We start from the raw sequence: 20,952 nt of genomic DNA, 5'->3' as shown, positions 1-20,952 counted from the left end.
GCGACCGACATACAATGCCTTGGGACGATACTTAATTACTTGATCGTGGGTGTTGGGGATCGAAACGAAGTTGCGGATCACCCAATCCCGATAATGTCAATCAATTGATGCCAGAAACCGCTGTTGCCGAAGGGTGGCTATGGTGGTCGGGGGGACTTTTCCTCTTCGAGGCCAGTGGCCCTCGCCTCGAGAACCAGCCGGCAACCTTTTCTGCAATACCATTCACGGCGAAGAATGGACTCCTCAGAATTGGTCTGTTGGCTGCCGCGGCAGTTGTTGAACGTGCACTCCCATGATGCGCAAGTGATCCGATGAGGACGGCCATAGTGCGTCGCGCGTATCAATGGCCGTTGTCAAACTGGCATGGCTTAGATGAGTATATTTTTGCCACGGACAGCTCACGGGTCTGAGTGCACAAGTGGTCGAGAAACAAGCAAGTCCAACTTCGAACTTCCAAGTAACCCCAAGTGGGTCAAGCGGGGTAATGAATTCCGGGGAATATTTAACGGGCTTCGAGACGAAGTCCACTCATAGATGTCTCCCTAATGGAAGTTACTAGCACCGCACGAGAAAAGGCTGAGGGAACCGCTACAGGGACCCGACGTCGCCGCATCAGACTATCTCGGGCCCGGGGACTGAGAACCAGGACAGGATGGTCAGTCAATTTCGAATGCCCCCTAAGCGAGCATCAACCTCGCTTACACGCTCAGAAGCCTCACTTGCAGGGAACGACGCGTAAAGTGCGACGATGGTAAGCCCACATGCCTGCGGTGCTCCAAGTCAGATCGTATCTGTCGATATGCCCAGGTAAATGACCAGCGACATGCAACCGGGCCCGGTGCCGACTATGCGTCCCCACGGGCACAAGCAGATTCAAGAGAGGACAGGGCTGAGGAGGTATGTGTTGAACGAAACGGTATCAGCGATTTAGGTGTCGCTCCGGAGGAGCAGCAGCAGCCGAGCTCCGGTCCAGCACCCTACTTTCAGGCTATCTGCTCAGCCCCTGCTGGAGTCTCCGTGCCACACCACCACAGCGCCTCAAATGAAACATTGCAAAATGACCATTTGGATAAAGCCAATGACCAGTGTTTTTCCGGCCTTGATTCGGGCTTCTTGGGTTCTCCACTTCCACCTAGCCAGATACCCTTGCTCAACATATCCCCGGGGGAGTGGTTCGACCTGCTGGCACGGGATGCTATCAGCAACATCCAACGACTAAATGACGCATCGACGGGCGAACCACGATGGAAATTCCCCGAAATTGCCCTCTCGCGAAGACAGTCCCCAGCCCCTGGATACCCTGAGGCTCACCCCGAGCAAGCAAAGAGGCAATCTGAGCAACAACCCGACCCTCTGGAACATGGAGAGAATGGGATCGAAACAGCGATACCAGACTATCGCCAATTACCCCAGCCTTGGAACACAACGAGTAGGATAGAATTATCAGCACTCGACCTCACGTTCTTTCGTTATTATATCGAAGTTGTTGGGCCAATTTTAGACTTGTTTGATCCCGCTCGGCATTTTACTAATGTTGTTCCCCATATTGCACTACGAAACACAGGGCTCTTGAAGTCGATACTCGCAGTTGGGGCTAAGCACATGTCTCTCGGTCTCACGCATTTACCAGATGAAAATGCACATACCCCAACCTCGCTAGCAGCAGCGACCAATTTGCCGTCAAAACCAGATCCGACACACTTGGCTACGCAGTATTACTATGAAACGCTTCAATATCTCTCGCAGACATTACTCTATCCTTCCTATTCGAAATCCAGTGAGATCCTGGCAACAGCCACCATGATCAGTACGTATGAGATGTTTGATGCCGACAACGCCTCGACTAGCGGTGACTGGGAGCAACACCTGCGAGGCTCCTTCTGGATACAACGGTCTCAGGATAATGATGGCGAGTCCGCGGACGGCTTGAGGCGAGCCGTGTGGTGGGCATGGCTCCGGCAGGACATTTGGGCGGCTTTCCAGACGGGGCGGCCAACGCTTACCTTCTGGCGTGCTCGGAAAAGCCTTGAAGAGCTCGACTCAGATGAGCTTGCAGCAAGGATAGTGTACATCTGCGGCAAGTGTGTAAAATATGCCGCTTCGGATGAGATGTCGCCAAATAAGGATCCAAGACACAGAATCCAGGAGGGTGACAGACTTCTCCGCGCACTCGATGACTGGCATCGCGTGCTCCCCGCTTCTTACCAGCCGGTCACTGTCGTTACGGATCCCGGACCAGATGCTGTGTTCCAGCCTATCTGGATTCACCCGCCTAACCACGCAGGCGCTATGCAGATGTACCATTTTGCAAGAGCCACTGTGCTACTGAATCAACCCACGATGGGTGGTCTCAACGCCTACTGCCTCCGCGACAAGCAGCTAAGTGAAAGTGTCAAGGTGGTCTGCGGCATCGCCAATGCGTGCCAGGAACATGAATCAGCAATAGCCTTTGTTAACGTACAGGCTCTGTTTGGAGGTAAATGTCGCTCCCTGATTTTGTTGCGGTCCTTACTGACAAAACCAAGTTGGCCAATTTGTTCGGTCGCCTGAGATGCAACGTGAGCTGCTCCGTACTTTGGAGAGAATGCTGAGGATTAGCAAATTTCCCGGTAAAGGGCTTGTTGCTAAACTCAACAAGGTCTGGCTGGAATGAGTTGTAACAAGAAAGATTTTAAACAGAGACGAGGCAGGGTTCTCCCAACTAGATTAATTTCATATGGCGCAATGTATAGTAATATCATAGTAACTGGGATCAGTCCAACACGGGTTTTCCATGGACTGAGTTTGAGTACAAACAAGAATATCATTGTTGCTCTAATTGAGCCCTAAGTCGCCTTCTAAGCGTCATCCGGGGATCATCTCTTTCGCCATTATCATGAAATCAGACTCTCACCATGCCCCGACGATACCAGCAACCGGAATATCAATTCCAGTAGTGTAAGACGCACCGTCAGAAAGCAAGTACACATAGGCTCCACCAAGCTCCTTCGGGTCCGCTAATCTAGGCATGCCGCCATAGTATTGCATCTTGAGGTTCCAGTCCGGAGCTTGATCCACAAAATATGTCATAGCCGTCTTAATAAAGCCAGGCGAAATTGAGTTGACACGGATCCCATGCTTGGCCCACTCCATAGCCAGAGTGTGTGTCATATTCCGCACGGCACCTTTAGTAGCTCCGTAGGGAGCCGAGGGCGCCGCGCGGTTGGGCCGATAGGATGTCATGGAAGCAGTGAAGACAATGGATCCCTTGATTCCAAGATCAATGAACCGGCGCGCAACAGCAGTAGCGCAGAAGTAGGCGCCAAACACGTTGAGATTGAACAGTTGGTCCAGCTGGGCGCGGCTGAAGTCCAGTGCCGGCTGGTGTTTTGTCATGCCGGCGTTTGCGATGAAGCCGTGCACCGCCCCTCGTGTGGAGATGACAGCATCGATCGCGGAGTTGACACTCTCCTCGGAGGTGACGTCGCAGTGGATGTAATATAGCCGCTTTGGGTTGGCCTTTTGCAGGGCGGCAAACTCTTCGCTGGGTTCGAACACATCCAAGCTGAAGACGGCTGCTGCCTCGTTGGCTAGACAGACCTCTGCTATTGCTAGTCCAATGCCTCGGTTGGCACCAGTGATGGCGATGACCTTGTCTTTCAAGGTGATTCTCCAGTCGTGATCTGGACCTGGCTGCGTGTCTAGGAAGGCAGGTGACGCATCGGATGTCACTTGGGCTGGTGTTGCGGCATCGGTGCCATTGCCATCGTTCTTGGCAACAGGGACGCCTGTGGCTATGTCGTGCATACTTGGAGGCATTATTCAAAATGTGTTTGTTTGTTGTGAGAACTAGGGAGTATCAAAGGATTGATAAGCCATTGTGCTGGGAGGGTGCCGTTTTAAGTCTGCCATGAGGTTTCGTTCAGCCAAACGACACCAATATCGCCTAAAAGCGTACAGACGAGCTCCATATACTGGAGTCGCGCAGCTCTATTGACGAATGGGGCAGTTCAAACATCCCTGCACACGCATTGCCGAGAGCTGTTACCCGAGACTGACCAATGGTCCTTCTCCGTGAGAATAAAGTAACCAATCAGCGGTCTTCAGACAGTCCGGGGCCTTCGAAGCGAGCCTTATCCACTGATTTCTCTCGCATCGAGGCGTGCGACGACCGTGATCGACTCACACTACGCGAGAAAGATAGCGAGTTGGAGCTGCTGCACCATACAAGGCTAATAATAAAGAACTCTCCTTACCACTCCAACCGCCTTTGCACACCTCTACCTTTTTGTACTCTCCAACTTCTTCTGCGTACCAATCGTACAAATTTGCTCCTGAACTACATCTTGCACGCCAATTACAACAAAGAAAGAAAAGGTTTATTTTTGTTATGAGCTATACCAACTTAGATTAGTGTCTACCACCCTGTGATGGAAATTATTGGTCCTTTCTTATATGTGACCTGCTTTTCTTGCCATCTGCTGGTCTTTGTGCACTCCTGTCCTGCTTAATGAAGGTTTTTTTTTTTGTGAGTATGCCGTTAAATGGCGCGGTTTCTGTGTTGACTCTCCATGGGGTGATCAGACCGCGGAATATAGACTTCTGCGAATCTCGAAATATTAGTGCGATAAATTCAGGGGGCATGATTGGCGCTGACGAGAGGCTCCATGTTGGCCTCGATGCGACCCCCACGCGCCAATCGCGTACTGTTCCCCAGTCTGCGGAGAGCGGGAAGTGGCGCTCACGAAGTTGTGGAGGTGGATACGGTAAATCCGGAGCATGATTGATGAGCCAAAAGCCGGGGTTTCCTCGAGTCCAACAGCCGTAGCCTTGTATATCCTGGGTAGGGTGTGGAACATAAACATCCTGTAAGGAGCCTAATGTTCAAAGTGGAATTTTTTTCTTTACTATCTTTCACCTCAGCTTTTCCAACAAGCCACCATGGACTCTGCCGACTTTGAGAGTCAACTGAAGGACATCTCCTCTCATGAGATTGAGAACGTGAATATCACCGAGGGTGTCTCGTTCACCACCGAAGAGGAAAGGGCGTTGGTGAGGAAGATCGACCTTACCCTCCTGCCCACTATCTGGGTCATGTACCTCCTTTCCTACCTGGACAGAACAAAGTAAGTGAGAACACGCTAAAGATAAAGGCAGTATACTCTGTTAGGGTGGTAACGGGCGTTTATTTACAGTATCGGCAATGCAAAAATCTCTGGCATGGAACTAGATCTCAACTTGACATCCAACCAATACTCAATTGCCCTGGTTGTTTTCTTCGTCGGATACGTGGTTTTCGAGGTGCCCAGCAAGTAAGACAATCCGATCACAGTACTCATCCTCAGATATTGACCACTAACTGCCCTTTTCTTGCAGTCTTGCTCTGGGCAAATCCCGACCATCCATTTTTCTCCCATCAATCATGATTCTCTGGGGTATATTGACTTGTGTGATGGCTGTTGTCAAGAGCTTCACCCATCTGGTAGTTCTTCGAGTTATTCTTGGATGTGTCGAGGCCGGCTTTGCCCCTGGTGTGATACTTCTCCTGTCATCATGGTACAAGCAGACCGAGCAGTCGAAGAGGTTCGGCGTTTTTATATCGGCGGCCGTTCTCTCGGGCGCCTTTGGTGGCCTGATTGCTGCAGGTATTGTTGATGGCCTTGAAGGCGTTCATGGTATTCGTGGTTGGCGGTGGCTGTTTATTATTGAAGGTGCCGCCACTATCGGTTTCGCTATGATTTCCCTCTTTATTCTTCCTGATTTCCCCGCGACCTCGCGACGTCTCTCGGAGCGCGAAAAGAAGATCGCTGTCGCACGTCTGGCTCTTGATAATGTCACCGCTACCACCCATGATAGCGAGCATCTAAGTAGCTTGGGTGCTTGCAAGGTGGCTTGCCAAGACTGTCGAACCTGGGCGTTCGTGATTGGATATATGGTTCGTTGGGCCCCCTTTTTGGCGTCTGTCCTTAACTTCACTAAACAGCCCATTCTCTACAGGTTATTGTCGGTTCGAGCACCCTCACTTACTTCTACCCTACCCTCGTAGAAGGACTCTTCGGAAGCGCATCCACCAAAAAGATTAACTTATTGACTGTGCCAATTTATGGCGTGGCATTCATCGCCACCGGCGTCACATCCTACTATAGTGACAAAGTACCAAATTGGCGTGGTCTCATTATTGCCAGCTGGCTGACGTTTGCCCTGATATGTTCGATTATTGTCTGTACTGTGTATAACTTCACAGCTCGCTATGTTCTCCTGATTCTCATGGCATCCGGCCTCTGGGCCACTAATGGAGGTACACTGGCCTATGCCTCTTCTGCCTTCGCCGGGATGCACCCCCAGGCCCGAGGTGTTGCTTTGGCTATGGTGAATGCGCTGGGTAATTTAGCACAGATCTACGGATCAGTACGTCTCTCACCAAGTCGCCTTCTCTGTTTGGACACAAGGCTAACCCAGAATACACAGTACCTGTTCCCAGAAGATGATAGCCCTAAGTATATTATGGGATTTTCTGTCATTTCTGCGATGCTAGCGGTGGGCGTTGTCGTCTTTTTGTTCTTGCATATCTGGTTCCGTCGCCGTCAACGATCGGGAATCATTCAATGATGATAGTCTAGCGTTGAATATTGAAAAAAGATCCGGCCTCGGGGATCATGAGTAGATAAATTGTTCCACAGAAATAGCGAAATCTGCTGGACTCAAGCCTGAAATATATTCTATGTTCCATATGAGACTGTATGACTCTAGAGATATAGGTACCGAACCTATCGGAGATATGAGAAGAGACGAGGGCATCGTGGAAGTAATATATAGGATAATTTCCCTCTTCCAAATTGCTGGCAATCGCTCAGTCCACTAATTTTCAATTCCAGATTGTCTGTGTCATTTCTTGTGCTCTCGTCACCTCGAGACTCATAATCTTTATTAGTGTGACACTAAATTCAATCCAATGATTACTCTTCTGATAGACGCGAGCTAGTTTGTGATAGCGTAGGGCATTAAACCATTGGGACTTTCACCTGTCAGACCCACGGAACATTGAAGCGGCTGAATAGTTGAGGACACTAGCGCATATGCGGAGTCGACCATGAAGCGAAGACAGAGATTGCTTCGTGGATGCTCTTCGAAGTCCTCACCTAAAGAGTGGCCTGCCACAAACGAGGAACAAGTATTGGCACTAAACAAACTCCAACATGAGATTTCCCCTTGCCATCTTAACGTGGCCCCTGATCGACCTGCACATATGGACATTAAGCGAGCCCTGGTCATTAAGCGAGCTGTGAATCTGAGAACAAATACTTGGATCCGATGAATTACAACTTCGTCCTTCAAGGACGAGAAGCTAGTTTGAGTTGATTCGAGGATAAATAATCCACCTGCGTGCTTCTTGATAATTCAATGCGTACACGGGGCGTAAACATTATGACTTATATTACATGATCTTCTATATGATTTGGTCGATCAGATGTGTCTTTCATAAAGGATAAATGGAAACTATCAAAACATACTGGATATACAAGGATAGAACTATTCGTAAGCGCATTGCACTATAAAAGATGATTGAGATATTAAGTCATCAATCGCCGCAGTTGGTTCGTGTTTTCGAAGCCGAAGGTCGCTTAATGTCCACAAATGCAGCTCGCCTACAGATCAAATCGGTTCATTCGAATGAATGAAAAAAGCAACATGGCAAACTAGAGATACTAGAATAAACTTAGCACGGAATTTCCACTAGCGAGAGAGCTTTGTAACCTCATGACCCCGAATTTCGCCACACCCCAGTTCTTCGTGATTTAAAAGACCTCACGTATGTTCCTACACTTTTGGAACCCATCTCTCAGCACAATGGAATCAAATCAAAAGGCTGCCATTCTAATCATCTCCGATACGGCATTCAAGGATCCCACTTTAGACCGCACAGCTGGGGTTCTTGCGCCCATTTTCGCCAGGGAGGGTAAATGGGAACCCCCTGCAGTTCGCATCGTTCCGAACAATGTTTCCAAAATCCAGCAAGCAGTTTGCGACTGGTCTGATGGCTCCTATTGGTATGATCTGATTTTGCTTAGTTCTACGACAGGCTTCGGAGTCAAAGACAATACCCCTGAGGTGAGGGGATTCGTTGGGATTTCAGTTGGCCATCTGGTTCTCGTGTGCTAAGGACATAACCCTAGGCTATAACTACCTTGATTCATCGCCATGTCCCGAATCTACTGTGAGTGTACATGATGACATCTATGGCTTGGAACCCCGCTAAGTATAACACCTTGTCTAGCCATGGCATGGTCGCCGAGACTTTGAAACTTACTCCATGTGAGATGATAGGATCCCTCTAGCCCACACTACGTTATACACCGCAGCTGACCCCCATCTAGTCACAAAGATGGCAAGACCGTTTGGTGGTATCCGTGAGAAGTCATTGATTATCACTTTACCAGGATACCCCATAGGAGCCATGGAGAGGCTTGAAGCAGTTCTGAAACTCCTCCCTCATGCCTTCCTGCAGAACTCGCGCTTCTTACATACTAGTGGTGTGAAGAGAGTACATAATAAAGCCGGTGTCACTATTAGCCCTCAACTTCAACACCATCACCAACATGCCCATGGCCATGGCATCCAGAAAGAACACATATCTCCACCAGACAAGTCCCAATCCAACCCCAAAGGCGCCACCGAGGGCGCCGATCAGCGCTGCCACAGTTATGCCCGTCCCGCGGTCTCCGTAGAGGAAGCACTCCGCATAATTAGCGAGCGAACCCCTGCATCCACTGTGGTTGATACGCCAGTGACCACTTCCATTATCGGCTCAGTTATTGCCGAAGACGTCTACGCCGCCGAGATGGTACCAGCATACCGTTCCAGCAGCATCGATGGCTACGCTATCACTGCTGAAGAAGGCAAATCCACTAAAGGCGTTTTCCTTCTAGCGTCATTCGCTCACGCCAAGGTGAGCGGAGCCTTAGAGCCCCTACAACCAAGAACCGCTGCTAGAGTTACCATCGGCGCGCCCCTCCCTCCTAATGCCAACGCTGTAGTTATGGTCGAGGACACAGCCTCTTCAACTATAGATGGCCAAGAAGAAGCAAGCGTCGAAATCCTGGCCGATGATATCGTCCCAGGTGAAAACGTCCGCGAGCCCGGTAGCGACATTGGCCTTAACTCAAAGATCCTCGCTCGTGGAGATCTCATCTCCCCGGCCGAAATAAGTCTGCTTGCTGCCACGGGCACCCGAATTGTCAAGATATTTAAGAAGCCCCGGGTGGGCGTCCTCAGTATCGGTGACGAGCTCGTGGAGTATTCCGACCCCTGCACCCTTGTCGGTGGCCAGATCCGCGATTCCAATCGTCCATCCCTCTTATCCTGCCTAGCCTCCTGGGGGTTTGAGACCGTGGATCTTGGTATCGCCCGCGGCCCATCGTCTAGTCTCGAACACAGTCTACATTCCTCCTTACGCGGCGTAGGCCGTGTATCCTCCAGCGTTGACGTGCTCGTGACCACTGGCGGCGTATCCATGAACAATATAAACTACAACACTATCATTGAGCTCTCGCTCGGTGGCACCATTCACTTCGACCGTGTCTTTATGAAGCCCGGCATGAGCACTACCTTCGCGACGGTACCCCTCAATGCTACCGAGACTGACGCAGCTGCCAAAGATGCCCAGCAGGAACACATCTCAAAGCTAATATTCTCGCTCCCCGAAACGCCCTCCTCGGCGCTGCTCACCCTAAACCTCTTCGTCCTGTCTTCCCTGCACAAACTTGCCGGCCTAGGCGAGAGCTCCCAGGCTATTGTCACTAAACCGTGGATTCCGCCACAGCTAGGACTACCTCGTGTCGCTGTCGTTCTGACCCACCACTTCCATCTCGACCCCAAACGCACCGAGTACCACCGTGCTGTCGTGACGGGCTCTCGCTCGGACGGCCGACTATATGCTACGAGCATTGGTGTTGATGCTATAGGCCAGCCCAGCCCGCGTATAGGCAGCCTTGCCAAAGCCAATGCTTTAGTTGTGCTCCGTCCAGGACGGGGGGTCGGGATCAAGGGTGAGATCGTGGAGGCGCTGATGATGGGCCCTATTCATGGCTCGGATACCCGGATCATTTGCTAAGCTGCGGCCATGAAACGACATGTGTGGGTGGAGGTTTGATCTCTTGATTTCTACATCTCTTCCAAAAAACATCTAGGCAGTGAGAATTTAGTTCAATTGTATCTAGAGTCCGGATTTTTTATTTTCTCCAAATTACAACATGTGGCAATCTATGTGACTTACCTCTTTAAGACCGTAAGATGCACTCCCATAAGTCAAATATGTCTCAATACAAGTATCCAAGAATGAAAGAAAAAAGCGGCAACAAATCATGAACTTTAACCATTCAAGTCGTCGATATCCTTATGTTCAATGCGCGCTTCGAAACGCCAGCCAGATACTACTATTTATTGGCTTCTTTTTTCTTGGCAGCAGACTAATCAGCGCTCGGACGCCCCAGTCGCCCTCGGAAATCCTGCCTGCCTGTTGGAAGAAGCTGCGCACTCTGAGTGTATTACATGTATGTTGTACTCAGTTGGCATCGGCAACGAGTCCCAGCAGCAACAAGGTTGACTGCATCATTTTCTAAACCAGTTGGTTACACGACATACCCTTCCCAGTCCTACCAGTAAGCATTTGACCGACCTAGACACTAACCATGGAGATGAAATCTAGAGCGTATTCGTCTCTCTAGGGCCCTAGACATCAGTTTTAACAGTTGAAGGTCAGTATAATAAACCACGCACGATATTTATCGCACCGAACGCACTTCCTAAGGCGATAGACTAGGAGAGCCGACTTTGTCGATCTTCTCGGGGGCAGATACTCATCCAATATCGTTTTCTAGTACTAACCAGCTAAGCAATATTCCGATCAACTGGGCTTATGTGAGGAAGGTTGGTGGATTTCAATCCCCCACTGACTCGGAGTATAAGGCCACACATAAGTAAGACAAAAGGTAAGTTAAATGAATGGTAACTAACATAAATGACACGGCCGAATTGGGGGCGAAAAGGGGATCGTCCCAAGGGCCTCCAATCACTGTTAAGCGGGTCGACCCTTCATGCATTAATCAACGCAGTCAATTTATTTAAAATGCAAGTTCCCCCAATAGATCTGATTAGAATTGTCAATTCCAAGAAAATGTTGTCTTTCCTATTAACATCCCTACTGGCGGTGTCCGCGCAAGCCTCTTCGGCCTGCCGATGCTTCCCTGGCGATGATTGCTGGCCTTCTGACGAGGTTTGGATTAAGTTTAACCAGTCAATTGATGGTCGGCTGGTAAAGACTGTCCCTCTGGGTCAGCCTTGCCATGCGCCTAACTACGATGCTGCTGAATGTGCGACATTACGCGAGGGTTGGACAGTACCCGAGGAGCAGTAAGTGCCCTGGAAGCTCAATGTGTTCGCAAAGACTGGTTAAGTAATTAAAAATTAGCTATAAATCTTCCTCTTCGATCATGGCTCCATTCTTCAGCAATGGCACCTGTGATCCTTTCCACCCTGTCTCCAAGCCCTGCACTTCGGGCAATTATGTTTCCTACTCAGTCAACGTCACTACTCCCGAGCACATTTCCAAGGCCCTTAAATTCGCGACCAAGCAGAATATTCGTGTTGTTGTTCGCAACACTGGCCATGACTACAATGGAAAGTCTACTGGTGCCGGTGCTCTCGGTATCTGGACACACCATATCAAGGACATCAAAATCCACGACTACAAGGACCCCCACTACAATGGAAAGGCCATTACCATGGGCGCTGGTGTGCAGGGCTTCGAAGCGTATGAGGCAGCTCAAAAAGCTGGCGTTCAGGTTGTCGGAGGCGAATGTCCTACCGTTGGTCTTGCTGGTGGTTACAGCCAGGGTGGCGGCCACTCGGCGCTCGCTTCCCGCTATGGACTTGGTGCCGACCAGGTCCTTTCGTGGGAGGTAATCGACGCCAATGGAAGCTTCATTACCGCCACTCGCGACAACAAGTTCTCTGATCTCTACTGGGCTCTCAGCGGTGGTGGTGGTAGCACCTTCGGCATCGTTTGGTCGATGACTTCCAAGGCGCACCCAGGTACCCCCGTCTCGGGTCTCAACTTGACCTTTACTAGCACCAACATCTCCCAGGACAAGTTCTACAATGCCGTTGAGCTGTTTCACACGAGACTGCCGAATATCGTGGATGCTGGTGTGATGACCATCTGGTTCTACACCAACACCAGCTTTGCGATCTCGCCTATGACCGGTCCTAACATAACTGAAAAGAAGCTTCTCTCGCTGATTAAGCCTTTTCTGATGGATCTCCAAGGGTTGGGTATCAAGTATACGTCGTACTCCAAGCAGTATGATAGCTACCTTGACGAGTTCAACGGCATGCAACAGGAGATTGGTGTGGGTGAGGCGCAGTATGGCGGCTGGTTGATTCCCCGGTCGGTGGTTGAGAAGAACAACAAGGCCCTGACCAAGGCCTACAGGGAGATCACTGAGGACGGTGCTACCTTCATTGGTGTTGCTTTGAACGTTTCCCAGGAGGTTGTTGGGGATGTTCACAACTCTGTCCTGCCTGCTTGGCGTGATACCTTGATTGCCACAACCATCAGTACTCCCTGGAAATTCAATGCCAATAAGGCCATGCTCGAGGAGCAGCGGAAGATGACTGATGTGTACATGCCCAAATTGATGGCTCTGGCGCCGAACTCGGGAGCTTACATGAACGAGGTATGGTTTCAAGCTTTTTCACCGATATTCAAGTGCGGAGAGATATGGTTGGACCTAATGCTAATGGCCCATCACAGGCCGACTTCCGGCAACCGGAGTGGCAAAAGTACTTCTTCGGCAAGAATTATCCCACCTTGCAGAAGATCAAGGCTAAGTATGACCCGGAGGACGTCTTCTATGCTTTCACTGCCGTCGGCTCCGAGGCTTGGAAGCAGCACAAGGACGGTCGGCTTTGCCGTGTTGCTCACAAAGGCCCTCAGAAGCTGCACGGTTTCGGAGGAGATCTATAAAAATGTATTTTCCATCTGTAGCAGGTTGACGCCAAAGAACCTGCGGGTTTGAATTTTGAGTCCCATCGAGTTCTTGTTTCAGCCTTCACGGTATTAGACCTGGCTGTAACCCGCCCCAATTATTTTTCAACGAGGATATGCCCGAAGTATGGATGTCGAGACATGATATGCGGGACCCACGGTGTATTTTCGGCTCCCCACGAACATATTGTCATTCCTGGAAGCGGTGCAGAGTACTGATGAGGTCTTATGCTTCTAAGAAAACAGATTAGTATTTTCTGAAGAGGTGGCTTTTACTAGAAAGCTCTTATGAGATGCTCTGACCTTAAACCAGGCAACTTAATGGCGTGGCCATAGAGACATGCCACTGTATAAAAATAATAGGCAACAAGAGCATGTATATAGTATATAGACAAAGAGCATGGTTATAAACTAGTTTTTACTTGAAACATGTTAACGTGCATAGGTGACAGTGCCATGCTTTTTCACCTCTTATTCAGATGAAGAATAGGAATGCTGTCATTGTTTATGTCACGTTTGAGAATAAAAAACCAATCCTCGGCGATTCAATGGACAGGGTCTGGATGTCGGAGATCCTCAAGTATTTTATCTTATGTTCAGCTCCTCTGACATAATTAGTTTGGACGAGTTTATGTTCAACGCCGGAGGGCACGCGCTAAAACGCCCTCACACATCATGGCAAAGGTTATAAGGAAACCAAGTTGGCCAGACCATCAATAAGGACCCAGTTTCTTGGCTTGTGGAGTTTGTAAAGATTCAAGAGTCTCAGACATGAGCCTGCATACTAGTTTCTCGCCATACCTCTCGCTCAATTTGTGCCCGGATCTCCACCTCACCGTGGTGAAGATCGTCCCCAAATACCCCTGCGACCTGTTCGAGGGACTTGTTTGATGTTTCTGGGACAAAGAAGAAAGAAAATATACCACCAGCAACGCAGAACAGACCGAAAAATAGAAAGGTGCCCCATCCCAGCGAAACAAGCATCTGGGGAACCACAGTTCCTATTATGAAATTGGCTAGCCAGATAGTCGCAGTCGCGAGACCAACACCCTTTGCTCGTCTGGAGCTTGGGAATACCTCTGCTGGAAGAACCCAAGCGAGGGGCCCGTATGAAGCAGCGTAGCAGGCAACATAAATATCTGGTTGTGAATTTTATCAGAACACACAATGGAATTGTGACCAAAATTAGCGAGTTCTTACATATCAGAGCCACTCCAAACCAACCGACGCCCTTATGAGAAGTCCAGCTATCGCTGAACCTTCCATATATGCCTGCCATTATCAAATGTGGAATAGCCATAGCAAACCCACCAGTGATAGCAAGCTTTCGTCTGCCAATACTATCCAAAAATACGAGTGTGGGAATACCAGCCGCAAGTTGAACGACATTGACTAGCCCGGAGAGAATCAAAGACATGCGATAACTTTGACCGAGTCGTGATAAGAATGTAGGGGCATAGTATACAAAGGCGTTGATGCCGGAAAACTGTGTTAATTTCTGTTAACATCTCCGCAATGATTCTCAGTGGGATGGGAAGGATACCTGTTGGAAAAAAGGGATAGCAATAGCGACCGCCGTTCTGCGAAGATACCGTGGACGAAAAAGATCAATCCATCCCTTGAGTTCCATCATCGCTGATCCTGTATTGGGATAGTCACTGTGCATTACTTGTCTCTGGAACCGAACTTCGGTGAGGATCCCCCTCCATTCTAACTGAACTGTTTCATCTGAAGAAGGTAATTGACGTAGCTGGGCTAGTGATACTAGGCCTTCTTCTTTTCGGTCGCGAAGGGCAAGCCACCGAGGTGAAAAAGGGAATAGATGAATCCCCCCGCCAACTATCAGGGCTGGAATCATTTGAAGGAGAAAAGGCAATCGGAATGACCAGTCACCTTGGATCGCTCTATTCACCGCATTGAATATTAGAGAAAAACAAAAATTGGAGACGGGGGTACAGACCTCGTCCCATATGTAATCCAGTATGCGACAATGGCCCCTATGACAATACTGATGGCCTCAAGCACCATCAGTGAGCCTCGCAAATTTGGAGGAGCAATCTCCGAGATATACAGCGGTGCACCCATTGCCAATGTGCCAACACCGATTCCACCGATAAACCTGCCAGCAACAAGTGCGTCATATTCATTGGCTGCAGTTTGGATAATGGCGCCGATACAGAAAAATGCGGTTGCAATGCTGATTCCCCATTTCCGTGAAATACGGTCAGCAAGGTATGGAAAAAAGATGCACCCCACGAAGGCGCCGAGCTCTAGCATTCCTGTGAGGAATCCAACGTGGAATCCGTAGCTTGGGGCATTGGAGTCGATTTGAGGGAACTGATCGATGAATTGAGGCATCACTAGAATTAAAGAGATTACTCCCTGATCTAAGGATCTATATCAGTGATCAGAAAATTCATATCTCATCGTGAAGGACTTACCATAACCGAACGAGAACCCTCCAAAAGATGCTAGTAGAGCTGCACCGCAGACAAACGGTGAATTGAGGATTCCTTTGATGCCATTTCTTTCGTTGGCTATTTGTTCAACTGCGAAGTCGAGGTGATCCTCACTTCTTTCTTCATCATGAATAAAAGAAGCCTTCTTCTTAGCAGCCTGTGCTGAATTATCATTGTGATCTGCCATGATGTTGGCGGCACTAAAAATTTAGCTCTTGTAGGAATCAGAATAAAATTGATCTCTTGAGAAACTTGTAAATTAAGATTGGAGACATTGCAAGGCTTATATAGCACAGATAGTGCTGTGAGGGGTACATAGAGTATAGAGTCTTCATTCCATTTAGGGCGCCTGTGATTTGTGCGACAGTCGCACGGGGACCAAGTGGCTTGGCGCTGATCTACCCCGTGGGGTTGCGGAAATTTTGTCCATTTTGGACATATCTTCAACATGCAGATATCCAGTCCGATTGTCGAAATATATCCCGCTTCACTACTTGTATATTTAGTGATAATTAATATTGGGTTGGGTAAGCTGGGCCGGCTATTGGGCTTCCATAGTTCGAAGCAATTCAGGATGGTTGATCCTCGGTTGTTGGGACAACTCGGATTCGCGCTGACGTTGAACTTGAATACACTCATGACGCTTGAATGGATTGCGGATGAGCTTGTAAGTTATTTCCGCATCAAGGTACACCTGATTTCGACCCGTAGTTTTGTTGAGAGACTTCCATGATAGTGGCGGCTTTTCCGCAATTGCGAAGAAACTCATATATCGTGCGTAAATTCAAGTTCCGAATGCAACACAACTGTTCTGAGAGATAGGTCTAGTTACTATACATAGAAGCCATCCTATCAATTTTGTGGATTTATTTTTCCTTGAACACTAGATTTGGATTCAGAAAAATTGTCCTTTTTTATAGACACAGCGAGTTTATTCCATTCAAGCTCAATCTCATCCATTTAGTTCCGTAAAGTGATTGCATCCAAATATGACCCAGCAAACTAGTATCCAGCAGAAATCTTTCTCCGCCAAAGCTTGATAGGCATATCGCCCATCAAAAGGTTAAATGCCTCATGCCGCGTCAACTTCCACTCAGGACTCGGTAATGCAAACTCATATCGGTGCACCAAAGAAGCGAGCATGACAGTTTGCTCTAGATACGAGATATTCCGGCCAATGCAACCTCTTGCCCCTGTCGAAAAAGGGATAAAATATGGCTCCATTCTTTTCCTCTCTTCAGGATCCATCCAACGATGGGGTTGGAACTCATCCGGATTCGGAAACACAGTCGGATTATGGTGTGCACCGTAGATTGTCATAGATACGCTCGTATCACCTGGTATCCATTCACCAAGGACCATCCCACCCTCGGGGGGCGTTCGGCGAGGTAGGCCTGCCGAGGTAGGGGGAATTACCCGCATAGCCTCATCAAGACAAGCGCGTAGGAAAGGGAGATGCTTGACAGTGTCATATGGAGCGACGATTTCATCTTCAGTGAGAACGCCATCAACTTCCTGCCTAAGAGTCTCCAAATGCTCCGGATGGCGAATGAGGAGATCGATGAGCTGAGTCAAGGCAATGGCTGTGGTATCGGCACCGGCATCGATAATGGCACCAATTTCGCCAACAATCTCGCCCCATTCCAAATTATGTGGCTCGCCAGCCTTGTCATTCATCATTGTTGAAAAAAAGTCATCAAGGTCTTCTCCATTTTCATGTCGCTTCATGCGAGTGACGGCTTGGTGATAGATAACGTCCTTCCACGGCTCTGCATCTTTCCAAACTCTCCGCCACTTAGGGAAAAGCTTAGAGATCCAACTAAACAACTTGAAATTGCCGTAGTCCCACACAAAGTGAGATACAACGAAGGCACTCTGATTCTGAGCCTTGCGGTAGTGTGCCTGGTAGGTTGAACCGTCCATTCGCTGCGCAGTGACGAGGTCATCTCCTTTTTCCAGAAGACCTAACGTCGAGGACAGTGCAATATTATTGATTGCCTCAATTGTAAAAAGGTTGATCCAGTGGTTGAAATCCACAGTCAGGTCGGAAGGGTCGGGAAAGGAATTTGTCGGCAACGGTTGCGTACAGAGCTTATCGAAGGCATTCAGAAGTCGCTTTGTAGTAAACGCGACTTTAAACTCCCATTGTACAAGGTTTTTGATAGCGAATGCAGCCGAGAGCCTTTTCCTCTTCGCGCTATGATCTGCTTTGTTCACCACATCAAACAAATTGGGATGAGGACCACCCGTGATTGCATATTTGAGATCCTTGACACAGGAAGTTGAGTGCCCATAGATATCCCGGACTGCACGAATGTCGCCAAACGAGAGACTGTTGGGACCGATTCGCAGGATGGCAGAACTTTTGTGTGCCTCTGTGAGGTCTCTTGATCGAAAGCCGCAGGCGCTCAAATAGCAATAAGGAACATCCGTAATACCAGAGAAGATGGAGTAGTTTTCGAATCTTCGGAGGCCTTTTGGATCGCGGACGTAACGTAAAACAGGCAAAATCAGCCAGTATATAGCCAGGTAAACTAGTGTTGCAAAAATGACCATAGTTGGCAACATGGTTGCGAAGTGTCGTGTTTAGGGAAGGTTTTTGGCAACATGCGTCAGTTGAGCAGCCTGGTTATATATTGCTCACGATGGGATTCGAGTATTTGCCAGATATCCAACAGATTACCCAAAATACATCTTAAGCCGAGCAACTTACACCCAACAGAGGCATTACGGCAGGGGCGGAAATAATTGCCCTTCCGTCGAAAACATTCCAAGAGAAGGGAATGCATATTTTGAGGGAGAAAAACTGCGCAGAGCTCGCTGTGAACTAGGTCCGAGTGCAGTATGAAAAATCGAGAGTGATCGACCCGCATCTCATATGTGATAGGGGAATGTGCTGCGGAAATCTTGGCCCAATTGGGATACCCTTGCGGAATTTCGAACGCAAGTTTTGAGAACCATGGTCATGTCGTTTGGATTTTGATGGGACCCATTATCGTGCAACCCGCAGTACTTAAATCTCATTAGTAGATCTCCGCGGGTCTCGGATGACACTTCAGCAACTTTTGTCATTTGTCATAGAGGGTCTCAAGGAGATTATAAATGACGGGTGTTAGTTTGAGCAAAGGCATTAATATTAGTACTTATTTAGAGATCCGCTGTCATCTATGCCATCACCTAGGATTGGTAAAAAGGCCCTTAGATAAGATAAAATAGTGAGAGATTGACACGCGACACGACCGAGGTGGCCCACAAATTCCTGAGGATACGATCGTCTTGTGATAAGTCTATATCCACTGACGCATTGAGAGAAGAAGGAGGGTGTGTACATAATTTAATGAGATTCAGCAAAGAATGCCTGATTAAGGAATTGATTAACTCTGCCAAGCCTCCTTGAGGGCCGCAGAAGTGGCGGCCGTCGGCCACGCATGGCGATATTCAAGATCGGCCAAAAATTTCAAAATGGCATCTTGTTCCGCAGCATCGTTGAAATATTCACCGCAGACAGAAATACCAACTGCAGCATCCACCATCAAGACCGGATTGGAGTTCGATAGCGCAATACCACAAAGTCGACGAATGATGACTCTCAGCTCCTCCTCCAATGCTATATTCGCTGCGCGGGCTGCTAGTCCAAGCCGAGACATTTTTGGATTGGAGACAGCTAGTAAAATCCGAGACAGCTCAATATGCTGCGCACCCACTGCTTGACATGCGTTATTGTGCCATATGACAGGGAAGAATTGTCCATTGGAAGGATCGGCTTCTTTGAAATACAGAGGTTTGAACTCCAATGGTTTGCTTGTTTCCCACATCAACTCAAACGCTTTCAGTCTAGTCCATTGCTCAAGCTGCTTCTGGGGAGTCATTGATTTCCCTTCACCAAAGCTGAACTTGAGAAGATCGGCACACCAGACGAGGATCCGATTGGTCCAGGAGAAATCCCCGGCGGAATCAAAGACGGTATAGTCATTCGCTGGACACAAGGGCAGACGAAAAGTGCGTTGATTGAGAAAAGCGCTCCAGATCTCCTGTCGCAGCGCTAACAAACAGGCTGAATGGCGTAAGGATGCCGAGGGAATCACTTGAAGATCTTGATCCCTGGGAGGTCCTTGAATGGTACTATAGGCATAAAAAGAGTCATCATGCTGATTGTTCACAATGCATTGAACGGTGTTGAGATAAGCTTCAGAGTCGATTCCCAAGGATGGTGCTGCTAATCGTAGTTAGCTTTGCCATGGAACGCTGAAAGTGGTTACCATACCATCGATTTGCTCATAAAACCTCAAGATGGTGACAGCCGTGAGTACATCCTCGTTGTACTGCTCATTGGGGTCATTTGACAACTGAATAAGGTATGCGATGCAGGTATCATGATAGCGCACAGCGGAGTCTGCTGTAAGCCCATGGAGCCTAATGCCATCGAAGATGATATAATTTGAGCCACCTCGACAAGCCGCTAATCGCGTCAAATGGCCAGCAGAAGCAGTGTATACAGCGAATCGCAGAACCGGACAAAACAGTGCTCTTTCTGGGACATTTAACTGGAAATGGCGATCACGATCGCACGTGTCGAACTATTTTCACGTTCAGCAAGACGACACTCAAAACAAGGTCAGGGCGCACTTACCCAAAATGAAAGTGTTTCGGCGAAATGGCGCATTAAGCAGGCTTCTACGAAATTAGTGTATGAATGTTCTGTATCTTTGTCTGGGAGGCCTTTCAAGGGGCCAAGCGGATACTTATCCCGCTCAAGGGGAAAAGATAATTGCGATTGGGATGGTCGGTAACTTTGATGATTGATAGATGAGGCATTGGGAGAGAAAGATGGTACAGAATTCGTTCCACCGGTAGATAAAGTCGCTCGATTACCCGATAGAGAATATGCAGGCGATGAGTTCAAACCCTTAGAATCATCCTCAGCGCTGGAATGAATGTTATGTGTCTCGTCAAGTACACAATTACTCGGATAGTTGATTGGTGTAGTTGTTTTCGATACTGGCTCGGGCGAAGTTACTTGCATCTCACAAGCAGAACTATGGCGTACTAACTCAGACTCAATATTCGCTGAACCTTGTTCTTGCTCTGAGATCTGTGTGGTGTGTACGAAATGAAGTTCTCCTTTGAAGCCTGATCAGCTAGTCAATAGACAAGCTGTGGATCAACTAGAACACACCTTTCTGATTGGGATCAACCCATTCTTGACTGGGGGAAAAGCCAAAGTCTCTGTTTCTTCGACGAGCATTCTTGAATTTAAAACTGGATATAGATGATTCGCATTGCGTTTTAGACTTGATGCAAGTCGAGCATGGCCTTTTACCATCACCTTTCCAGTGAACGAGGTTAGCAATTCCATACGTTCAGGTCATCATAAGTGAGGCACTACATTTTCGATGACGGACTAAATGAGCGAGTTAGAGAGATCGTCCAATCCTCGGCTGACCGAAATAAGACCTGCCTTTGCACCAT

The 20,952-nt window shown here is 48.5% G+C and overlaps 9 protein-coding genes across 9 annotated transcripts; 4 read left to right on the top strand and 5 right to left on the bottom strand.

The window, feature by feature from the left end:
- Positions 1 to 100: 100 nt before the first annotated feature.
- N7446_006029 (uncharacterized protein) lies at positions 101 to 325 on the bottom strand (the record flags this gene model as incomplete). The annotated part of the gene is made up of 1 exon (XM_058514777.1): positions 101 to 325. The coding sequence occupies one exon, from the start codon at positions 323 to 325 to the stop codon at positions 101 to 103; it is 225 nt and encodes a 74-aa protein (XP_058371955.1).
- Positions 326 to 562: 237 nt separating this feature from the next.
- N7446_006028 (Zn(II)2Cys6 transcription factor) lies at positions 563 to 2,653 on the top strand (the record flags this gene model as incomplete). The annotated part of the gene is made up of 3 exons (XM_058514776.1): positions 563 to 655; positions 742 to 2,476; positions 2,526 to 2,653. The coding sequence occupies exons 1-3, from the start codon at positions 653 to 655 to the stop codon at positions 2,651 to 2,653; spliced, it is 1,866 nt and encodes a 621-aa protein (XP_058371954.1). The 5' UTR covers positions 563 to 652.
- A 236-nt stretch (positions 2,654 to 2,889) lies between these two features.
- Positions 2,890 to 3,798, bottom strand: N7446_006027 (uncharacterized protein; the record flags this gene model as incomplete). The annotated part of the gene is made up of 1 exon (XM_058514775.1): positions 2,890 to 3,798. The coding sequence occupies one exon, from the start codon at positions 3,796 to 3,798 to the stop codon at positions 2,890 to 2,892; it is 909 nt and encodes a 302-aa protein (XP_058371953.1).
- A 1,122-nt stretch (positions 3,799 to 4,920) lies between these two features.
- On the top strand, positions 4,921 to 6,588 carry N7446_006026 (vitamin H transporter; the record flags this gene model as incomplete). Its single annotated transcript, XM_058514774.1, has 5 exons — positions 4,921 to 5,105; positions 5,175 to 5,291; positions 5,356 to 5,914; positions 5,977 to 6,387; positions 6,448 to 6,588. The coding sequence occupies 5 exons, from the start codon at positions 4,921 to 4,923 to the stop codon at positions 6,586 to 6,588; spliced, it is 1,413 nt and encodes a 470-aa protein (XP_058371952.1).
- Positions 6,589 to 7,827: 1,239 nt separating this feature from the next.
- Positions 7,828 to 10,090, top strand: N7446_006025 (uncharacterized protein; the record flags this gene model as incomplete). Its single annotated transcript, XM_058514773.1, has 4 exons — positions 7,828 to 8,088; positions 8,154 to 8,194; positions 8,255 to 8,292; positions 8,355 to 10,090. The coding sequence occupies 4 exons, from the start codon at positions 7,828 to 7,830 to the stop codon at positions 10,088 to 10,090; spliced, it is 2,076 nt and encodes a 691-aa protein (XP_058371951.1).
- A 1,062-nt stretch (positions 10,091 to 11,152) lies between these two features.
- On the top strand, positions 11,153 to 13,003 carry N7446_006024 (FAD-dependent oxidoreductase; the record flags this gene model as incomplete). Its single annotated transcript, XM_058514772.1, has 3 exons — positions 11,153 to 11,388; positions 11,447 to 12,713; positions 12,791 to 13,003. The coding sequence occupies 3 exons, from the start codon at positions 11,153 to 11,155 to the stop codon at positions 13,001 to 13,003; spliced, it is 1,716 nt and encodes a 571-aa protein (XP_058371950.1).
- Positions 13,004 to 13,789: 786 nt separating this feature from the next.
- N7446_006023 (sugar porter family MFS transporter) lies at positions 13,790 to 15,670 on the bottom strand (the record flags this gene model as incomplete). The annotated part of the gene is made up of 5 exons (XM_058514771.1): positions 13,790 to 14,163; positions 14,225 to 14,510; positions 14,568 to 14,928; positions 14,985 to 15,411; positions 15,466 to 15,670. 5 exons carry the CDS (start codon positions 15,668 to 15,670, stop codon positions 13,790 to 13,792), a joined length of 1,653 nt encoding a protein of 550 aa, XP_058371949.1.
- An 815-nt stretch (positions 15,671 to 16,485) lies between these two features.
- N7446_006022 (cytochrome P450) lies at positions 16,486 to 18,051 on the bottom strand (the record flags this gene model as incomplete). Its single annotated transcript, XM_058514770.1, has 1 exon — positions 16,486 to 18,051. One exon carries the CDS (start codon positions 18,049 to 18,051, stop codon positions 16,486 to 16,488), a length of 1,566 nt encoding a protein of 521 aa, XP_058371948.1.
- Positions 18,052 to 18,857: 806 nt separating this feature from the next.
- On the bottom strand, positions 18,858 to 20,146 carry N7446_006021 (uncharacterized protein; the record flags this gene model as incomplete). The annotated part of the gene is made up of 3 exons (XM_058514769.1): positions 18,858 to 19,696; positions 19,748 to 20,060; positions 20,114 to 20,146. 3 exons carry the CDS (start codon positions 20,144 to 20,146, stop codon positions 18,858 to 18,860), a joined length of 1,185 nt encoding a protein of 394 aa, XP_058371947.1.
- Between the last annotated feature and the right edge of the window lie 806 nt (positions 20,147 to 20,952).

Source organism: Penicillium canescens (assembly GCF_028828765.1).
Source record: "Penicillium canescens strain IBT 15451 chromosome Unknown utg000004l_segment0_segment0, whole genome shotgun sequence".
In the NCBI taxonomy this organism is placed as follows: domain Eukaryota; kingdom Fungi; phylum Ascomycota; class Eurotiomycetes; order Eurotiales; family Aspergillaceae; genus Penicillium; species Penicillium canescens.
This window is presented reverse-complemented; position numbering and strand designations above follow the sequence as displayed.